We start from the raw sequence: 9,046 nt of genomic DNA, 5'->3' as shown, positions 1-9,046 counted from the left end.
ACTCGGCCGGAGCGGCCGCGGCGGCAGCCGCCGCCCCGCGCCCCGCATGAGGCGGCCGCGCCGCAGCAGCCCGACCAGCCCCAGCAGCAGCAGCAGCGGCGGCAGCAGCCCCCGCAGCAGCAGCCCGCGGCCCGCAGCGCCGCCAGCCCCCCGCGGCCCCGCCGCGCCCCCGGGCCCCCGGGCCCCGCCGCGGCGGCGGCAGCGTCAGCTTCCCCGGCCCGCCGGCGGCGGCGGCAACATGGCCTCGGCCGGTAACGCGTCGGAGCCGGAGACCAGCAGCAGTGCGGGCGGCGGCGGCCACCCCAGCCGGGCGGCGAGGAGCGGCGGCGGGAGGCGGCGCAGGACCGGAGGGAATCGGCGCGCCGCGGCGCCCGACCGGGAGTATCTGCAGCGGCCAAGCTACTGCGATGCGGCTTTCGCCTTGGAGCAGATCTCAAAGGTGCATTCAATCTTCTCACTCTTTTTTTCCAGAGATACGCGCTAGCGCTAGTGCTGTTTTTCGGCGGGGGAGGAGGGAGTTGGCGTGTTTTCTCGCGGGGGTGGAAGGAGGAGATGGAAATGAAACGGCCACCAATAAAATGCTGGGAAAAAAGAAGAGGGACGTCTGTGACTCTTCAGTGCGGGAGAGTAGTGCCCTCCTTCCCTCCCTTCTTGCAGCAGCCTGCCCTGCGGAGCGCTCCTCCGCTTAAATTTCCCGAGACAGCCGCAGCTCCCTGCCGGCCTCCCCCCGACTAGCCCCCGGCCCGCTCCCCCTCTGCTTCCTTTCCGCCTCTCCATCTCCTCGCAGCGCCTTCGGCAACACCCGCTCTCGGCCAGGAGACGGGGGAGAAGGCGGGCGGCCGCTTTCTTGGCAGAAGTTGTGCTTTTGTGAAGTTCCCTGCCGAACGCCGTCACGGCGACTGCCCTCGGAGACGGGGGTCCCCGTCTCCCCAGAGCGAGGAAGCCCGCGGCGGTTTTCTTTCCCCGGCGATCGGAGGGGAAGCGAGGGCCGTAAACAAATTGCCACCGTAGCTGTGCCGCGGCGGGGTATGGTATTGTTGGCGGGGAAGGGCTGGAGGTGCCGGAGATCCCCGCAAGCCCGGCCCGGCCCGCACGGGGCGGAGGGACTGGCCCGGCCGCCAATCTCCGGCCGGCCAAAAAAATGTTCAAAGTAAACAACCTCGGAAAGCTGCCTTACTGCAGGGATGGTTTCACTTCAGGGAGCGGATTTCTAGGCTTTGTAAAGAAGGGGGAAAGGAGGAGGAGAAAAAAAAAAATCCATGTGGCTGCCCTCTTCCGTTCACAAATATTGTCGTAACACAGATGGCTGCTCTGCTTCCTCATTCAGATCACACAGCGTCTCCAAACTCTATGGAAATGAATCACGATTTTACAGAACTGCTCACCACGTGGGTCCTGCCTCAGCACCAGACCACTGCTAGGAGCTGGGAACAGGGGAGAAGCGGCAGCAAACTGCTACCGACTACCTTTCCGTTACCACCTCGTGTCCCCCGCATTACCCCTAGCCCTCCAGAGGTCTGAGGAGAGCAGGAAAAGGGACTTTTTCTTGTGGCTGTTCAGGTTCATTGGAAGTGGTTACTCCTGCCTTGGTGCTGTGGGTCTTGTTTCCACGACCAAAGCCTGTGCTGCTGGTGGTGTCCCAGGCAACAGGAGAGTTGGGCAGCAGGAGTGGGCAGCACCAGACAGGCTGCAGGGCTCGGATGCCGTGGCATCACCCCCAACGCACACTTTGGTCTGGGGCGAGAATGGCTACCAGCCAGTACTTCTTGACACGCCCGAGGGTGGCCGCTCAGCGGGGCCGTGGTATGAGGGCCCTGCTGGGGGAATGTCTGCTTAAGCTGCTCGGGGTGCTCTGTCCTCACTCCCAGGGACGCTGTGTGTGGGAAGGCGGCCCAAGGGGCACAAGTAGCCTTGTTTTTGGGATGGTTTGGAGGGCTCTCCCTGTGTGGGAACGCGCTCCCAGGGGCACGAGTGGCCTGGCTGGGGGTGCTCTCCACACCTGCCCCTGGGCAAGGAGGTGATCCAGCAGCCTGTGGCGGCCCCTCCACCACTGACATCTTCTTGCCTTGCAGGGGAAGGCGACAGGCCGGAGAGCGCCACTGTGGCTGCGAGCGAAGTTTCAGAGACTGTTGTTTAAACTGGGCTGTTACATTCAGAGAAACTGCGGGAAGTTTTTGGTTGTCGGCCTCCTCATATTTGGGGCGTTCGCTGTAGGATTACGGGCAGCTAACCTCGAGACTAACGTGGAGGAGCTGTGGGTGGAAGGTAAGGCCGGTGTGTGTGTTTGTGTCTCCTCTTTTCTTTCCGCCGGCCGGGTGAAGCCCGCTCGGTCGGCGGAGGCCGGCGGGCCCCCTCGGCACGCCGGGGAGGGCCGGGCCGCCGGCAAGGCGGTTGGGCGGGCGGTTGTCGAGGCGGGCGGCGGGCCTAGCGCCGGGGCGCGCACGGCCGCGGGCGGCGCGTACCACTTCTCCGCCCGCCGCGGGGGGGGAGAGGGGGTCTAGGCGGCAGGCCATGCGCTCCGCGAAGGGGGCGCCGGGGTCCAAGAGGCCGCTAGCCGCCCTGGCGTGCGGCCTGCCGTCTCCGTTCGAGAGGGTCGTGGGGGACGGGTCTCCGCGTCTCCGTGGGCGGTGGGGGGCAGCGGCGCTGGCGGGAGGCGCCCCTCCGCCATTTTGGGAGTGCGTGCGCCCACGACTCAGGGGGAGGGGGCGGGCGGCTGTGTGTGGTCCTGTTTTTTGGACGGCTTTCAACAGTGGGGGGGAGCGTTGGTCTAGGGGTGGAAAAAAAAGAGAAAAAAAATAAAAGGAAAGGAAAAAGAAGGACAGGACGACAACAACAGCAAAAAGGCTACCGAGGCAAAGCGGGGCCTGACCGGCTGCGGGCGCCGGTAGCGGCCTGTGCCCGGGGCGGGGGCGCCTTCTCCCGGACCTGCCCGAAGGCGCCGGCAGGCGGGCTCGGTACAGGAGAGGAGCCGTACCGGGAGGCCGGGGCTTCGCGGGCGGCTTTTCGAAACAGACGCACACACCCCCCTCCACCCCGGACAAAAAGACCAGGGGTGGGCAGAGCGGTGCCGCCGGCGCCCCTCTGGCAGGCCCCGAGCGTCCCTCGGGGAGTGGGGCGGCCACCCTGCTCGGAGAGGCACGGCTCCATCCCGGCTGTCGCGGGTTTTTTTTTGTTTGCTTGTTTTTGTTTTTGTTTTTGTTTTTTTTTCTTGGGGGAAAATACTATTTACGTAGCATCACATTCGCCGGTTAGCTGAAAACAGTTCCTTGACTGCAGTAGTTACTCTGGGTTTATGTCAAAGTCACTTGCACCAGAATTTGGCTTATAAAAGTTAATATGGAAGGCTGCATAAATAATCATTGCTAAATAGCTCACTGTATGTGCGTGTGTGGAAAACCTCCTTCTGAGTGCAAACAAAGTTGGTGGCTGTTACAAAGGTGGTCTGTCCTGCCCTATGGATGAATTAGGGCATAGAGGAGCAGATTCCATCCTGGCGGATGACAGCCATATTGGGGTCAGGATGAGGTTCACGGGTCGTTTAGTGAGTATTGGTTTTTCTGTTTTGGAAAATAATGTGTTACCAACTGAACCTGTTTTGGTCCACGTAGTCGAAAAACTTTTTTTTTTGCTTCAGGAGGCCAAAATATGAGATCTGCTGCCAGCTGCCCAGAGAAACAGAGCAGGCAGTGCAGGATCGCATCCATAGTCAGAGATGTGCATTCAGAGGCTTTACTGTGTGCCTTAAATAGTAATGCAAACGATTATGAACACTCTTTTTTTTTTCTTTCCCAATTTTTTTTTTTTTAAGTCTTTGTGAGGTGGTTGCAACAAAGTTTCTGTTGTCAGTTTTTGCTCATATGTGTTTTGTGTCTGCTTTTCTGTATTTGGTAAATAATGTGTGGTTGTAGTTCCATCCAGCATGCTTCCCTGAGGTTTATTATCCTGATATTACTAGGGTTCACTTACCTGGAAGGGTGATTCAATCCCATTATAATGCCACCTGCTTCTTGAGCCGTGTAATACCAAGGATCTACTTTCTGATGCCTGGATTACTGCCCTAGCAGTAAAAATGCAATTCTCAGGGAAAAAAATAGCATTTGCAAAATAGCCAACTCTGAAGTTTTTGTGACGAGATGGGTTCATAATACAGGTGGTTGTACAGAGTTGATCTAAGTAATTTCACATCCACTGAGTTTATTTTTCATGTCAGAATTAAAGGTAAAAAAGTAAAATTCTGCAGTTAGAAACTGTTGCATTTCTAGATTGAAAAAAAAAAAAAGCTAGTGATTAAGATGAAATAAAATATTCTGGATTTCATTTAAATTAACCTCTAATCTTCCCATTCAAGCACTATGTGATGATCTACACAAAAGAGCTTGCTAAAATGTGTTTTCTTGGTGGAGATTCTCTAAATGTTCTGCTCACGAACAAGGGTGTTACACAAATAAACCTACACATATTTCTATTGCTAAACTACAGACAAAAGTATAGAGTGTCAATTTGAGATGGAACAGGTATAGAAGGAGATAGTATGGAAAACGCTGTTCCTAAGCAGAAGTGGAAAGCAGTGACCAAACTCGTTTTTCTGTGCTTGTATGCACCTAGTCATAACAGCTTTAAAGTACACTCCACTGAGGTTATTATACTAAGGGACCCTTTAGATCAAGGTTTCTTTTAGTAAAAGCAGTGGCTGAATCACCCTGTTTATTTCAATAGCTGTCTTATTTTTTACCCTTTGTATTCCAAGAGTTTGAATGAACTAGGCAATGTTGGCCAAATATGGTAGATTACTTGAAATATTCGTCAAGTAACAGTTTTGATTTGCTGCTGAAGCTTTTTACAGTTACTACTGCTGAGTAAATTGGCAGTATTTACATAAAGAGACTGGTTTTGTATGGTGTATTTCTGAATACTGTGGAGCATGGAACATAATACAGCACTGAAGTTTGCTGGAAGTAAACGGTTGCTCTAAAACCATAACACAATTAATTAAAAATAGTGAAGTTTGAATGAATTTTAAGACCATGCACATTCCAAGATAAATGAGTAGTAGTCTGGTTCTGAAGCTATTATAGCTGAAATATTTACATAAGAAGTTTAGAAACCCACCTGGTAGGCAAACTTTGAAAGAGAGAAAAAGAAAAACAGATCTCCAAAACGTTTTTCTTTCAGTTTTTCTGTAGTAGTCTTCCTCCTTCAGAATTTGTGCCAGCACTCTTGGCCTTCTCTAAGCCTCCTGACACCAAAGTGGCTTTCCTCTCAGCTTGTTTCTTGGCACTTAATGTTGTAGAGTAGCTTTTTTCTCATTTATTTTTTTATTTTTTTAAAAAAATACAATCCTCCTGTGGCTGCTGTTCAGAGCACTTCAGTTACTACTACTTGTCCAACAGTATGCTCTCAATCCATGCTCCTGTTTTGTAATCTGGCTCTTTGGCAACTTGACTAGGACACATACCTGTTTCCCCTCAGCCCATCAGCAGGTCTGTCATCCCTGCGTGCATACCTTAGTACTGGAGGATGCTTGTTTTTGTTCCTTGGGCAAACAAATTCTGGACTGGCATTTTAATGGCAGTTCTGTTATCCACAGCCATTCAGCTTTAGTTGAACCACTATATGTGGGTGTCCATGCGTACTGGAGTTGTGGAGACTGTTTAGCATCTTTATAAATTGTGCACCCTTGAGAGAACAAAAAAGACTTTGCATTGATTTCCTCTGTGACTGAATTTTGTTGCACACAGATCTGCTTTTAGAAACATCCATTCATAACTAGAAAGTACTGTGGATGGAAAAGAAATGACCATAACTGGTTATGTTTCTTGCTACCACTCTAAGACACTCTAAGACCCTGTGTGTGAACAGCAGTCACACGTGTAAATTCACAGCCTCTGCTTCTGAAAGAAGGTAGTTTTGTGGCTCCAGGGGAGGTTCTGTTAAGTAGAGCTTGAAATTTGGCTACTGCAATGCCTTGAGTGGTGTTAATTGGAGCAGCTCATAAGCGGAGAGATGGTCTAGTCTTGTTCATTGATAATTCATTTCATGTCACCAGTGTCTTGGGATTTTTTTCGCCCTCACTTTCTTCATTACTTTTTCTTCTTAGGAGGTTGAAGATCATGGTGTTCTTTTATTCTTTTCTTGCTTTCTGCACTTTTTGCACTATCTGTAGCTCAGTCAAACCTTTCCCTCTTTAAGTAGCCCTCTTCACAAAACTAACTAAGCTCTAGCATGCAGAGCCCCTTCTTTAAGCCAATTTGAAGGAAGAGGGTGGGATGATAGGACATCTTGCAGGGAAAACAAAATGGCCCAGTAGCTACATAGTTCAGCTTTGGTACTTGGAACAAAGGGAGTGTGTTGTAATTGTAAGTGAATTAGGACTGAGTCTGTGTGGCAGAAACAGTTTGTAAGTGAAGTTTTGAGCTATAGGTAGTACTGTTCCCTTTCACTGTAAAGGGACAAAAATCAAGCTACTGTACTGTAGTATTTATGGATGACCCATCTTAAAATGCATTAACCTACCTGTGCAACGTAAGAATGAGGTGAAAATGAGGAAAGTGTGTGAGTGATGCAGGAACCAGTATTATTTCCATTGATTGTCAGTTTGTTTAACCCAGCAAGATCAAGTGCAGGTGGAGAGGAGAGCTATTCTTAAGTTCTGCCTAAGGCATCAGTTAACTTTACACTAGTATTCTTTAGAGAAACAAAAAATAATAGCAAAGGAACAGATCTTTGTGAATTTATTGTTTCAAGGAGGCAAATTTATGTGAATGGGCTGGCGTAACATGTTTGGTTTGAATACAGTTAGCAGGAATTGACTCCGTTGAGTATAATTCCCTTCTGCCACAAACATGCATGTTTGTGCACAGTAGTGGAGTATTGCTATTCTAGATGTGCTTGCACCGGCATTACCACATTGACACCATGTAGATGGCAGAAGAGCAGAAGTTAACTCTGCTGGAGAATCTTAGGTGGGGTGTTGGTAGACTGTGTGACAATCTGGGGGGTTGTCACTGATAACATCACCAAATCTATTAATTTCATACGGATCAGGTGACATATGAGCTTACTTATCGCTGAATACTCTCTTGCACTGTGTTGCATCCCTCGATGCGTAATGAAATTTCATTAAAAGGTATTTATCTGGAAAATTTCCAAGTCCACTGTTTTGTTTGCATTAAGTGTGATTATTTATTATGCAATTTCTGATATAGGAAAGTAGCAGTGCTGTTTCCACATGATGGCTGAAGGATGGTTATCTGGCAGCATGCACTTTTTAACATTTACTGGTCAAAATGGAAGAGTATTTCAGTCCGTGCTTCTGTTTTGAAAAGTAACATCAAATTAGATCTTTACGTGTTGTTTATGGATAAAAACATGGGGACAGTAGGTGTTACATTACTGTGAATTTGAGCTCCCTTTGTTTCCGTATATTGGAAAGTTGTTAAGAAAAGATGTTTAAAGGTTTTAGTCATATGGATGTTTGATGTTGTCTTTCAAGGGCCTGCTATTAAATTCAAAATCACTGGTGGTCTCTGTTCAGAGTTCCATCTTAACAGGTGTCCGCATCACTGCTCAGAGTTGGTGCTTCTTGCTGAAAAGTTTGTACATCAAGAAAAACCCACACCTTTAGGGTTTACAATTCCTTTTTCTTCTGTAAAAGTTTTAATGAAGGTGTTACATGTAGCCATTCTTTGGTGATTGAGAAAGTAAAGGCTGAAATCCTGAACTCACTGAACATAGTGCCAGAACTTGGAATGACACTAGTGTAGCCAGGCCTTCACCTATGTACAAAGCTGCAGCAGACTAACAGCGTGCCCCTTCTCTTCCTCTTCTGGGAAGGGCAAAGGGAGGATCTCCTCCTGTAGAACTGGCACCCCCATAAGCTGTAAGTGTCCAGTTGCCTTTCAGACTTTAGAGGCATTTAATTTACTCAAGGCTGCAGAAAATTAATCTTCATTATTATTTCCAAACTTAACACACTATCGCCAATGTCTGTGCCAGAATGTGCCCTACAGATCCTTGTTTGGAAGGGTCTGTTTCTTTCTCTGTTGAAACGTGTATTTAAACAGGGCAGTGCCTTTGCCACACCGTTCCCCTCTTCCTCTCTTCTGAGCTTTGAGCATCATCTTGCGCTCTGGGGATGTTGCTGCTTGCGAACAGAGTGTGAAAGCATTTCTCTAGTTCTGGAGAGCTTGGAGACTTCAGTACAGAAATCCTGGATGAAATAGAACAGTTCAAAGCAACATTGCTTTGTTGGTGGTTCCCGTGCCACTGCTGCTGAGCAGGAGCAGGAGGAATGTAGGTAAGCAGAACAGCTAGCTCAGCCGTAGGGCTGGGTGGTGCTGGAGTTGTAGTGCTATGTGGAGGTGGTGGTGAGTGGTTTGAGGTCTGTTACCAGCTCCTGTTACCTACGAAGTGGACTTTTTTTTCTTTTTTTTTTTTTTTGGTAGAGAATTATTCTCATTATTCTTCAGCAGACACCATGTTCAAACAAGAATGAACTCTAAAAGCCATGGGTACTCAGACTTGCTTTCAACAGAGAATGCATTAAGGAAAATTCTAGCTCCTCACCCTGACTCCATATATTTTCATGATTTATTTTTTCCGAAGGAAGAGATGGTCCAAGCCCTGTTATTAAGTAGTATTTGTGGTGTTTCCCCAGAAAGTAGTGATACTGTGTAGTGTATGCATGTAACAGTTCCTGACTGCTCAACAAATTTAAAGGCTGTGGCATGCAAGTGGATGTTTCAGTTACACATAACTGTTAGAAGGCTCCAAAATATGACAGCTTCCAGATGTATGAACCGACTGATCCCTTTGTTTAGATTATGCACCACAGCTGATGCCTAGATTAGTGCTGGCTGGACAAAGCTATGGGAGATTTGTCTGGTTTCCACAATGCCATGTTTATATTTCATTTGGATTTCTCCTTCAAAGCTGACCTCCCTATGACCTGTTGGAGCTGTGTCCACTAGGATGCTAGTTTTAATGTGTCTGCAACTGCTTTCATTTTGGTGTCTAATGGAACATGTTTTCGTTTTGACAGTCATGG

The 9,046-nt window shown here is 48.9% G+C and overlaps 1 protein-coding gene across 1 annotated transcript in view; it reads left to right on the top strand.

The window, feature by feature from the left end:
• The first annotated feature begins 238 nt into the window (after positions 1 to 238).
• The window catches only part of PTCH1 (patched 1), a 64,167-nt gene continuing 55,359 nt past the window's right edge, over positions 239 to 9,046 (top strand). The window contains exons 1-2 of the mRNA XM_074165991.1: positions 239 to 439; positions 2,073 to 2,265. Coding sequence (XP_074022092.1) covers positions 239 to 439; positions 2,073 to 2,265 — 394 coding nt within the window. The remainder of the gene's footprint in view (positions 440 to 2,072; positions 2,266 to 9,046) is intronic.

Source organism: Numenius arquata, chromosome Z (assembly GCF_964106895.1).
Source record: "Numenius arquata chromosome Z, bNumArq3.hap1.1, whole genome shotgun sequence".
Classification (NCBI taxonomy): domain Eukaryota; kingdom Metazoa; phylum Chordata; class Aves; order Charadriiformes; family Scolopacidae; genus Numenius; species Numenius arquata.
This window is presented reverse-complemented; position numbering and strand designations above follow the sequence as displayed.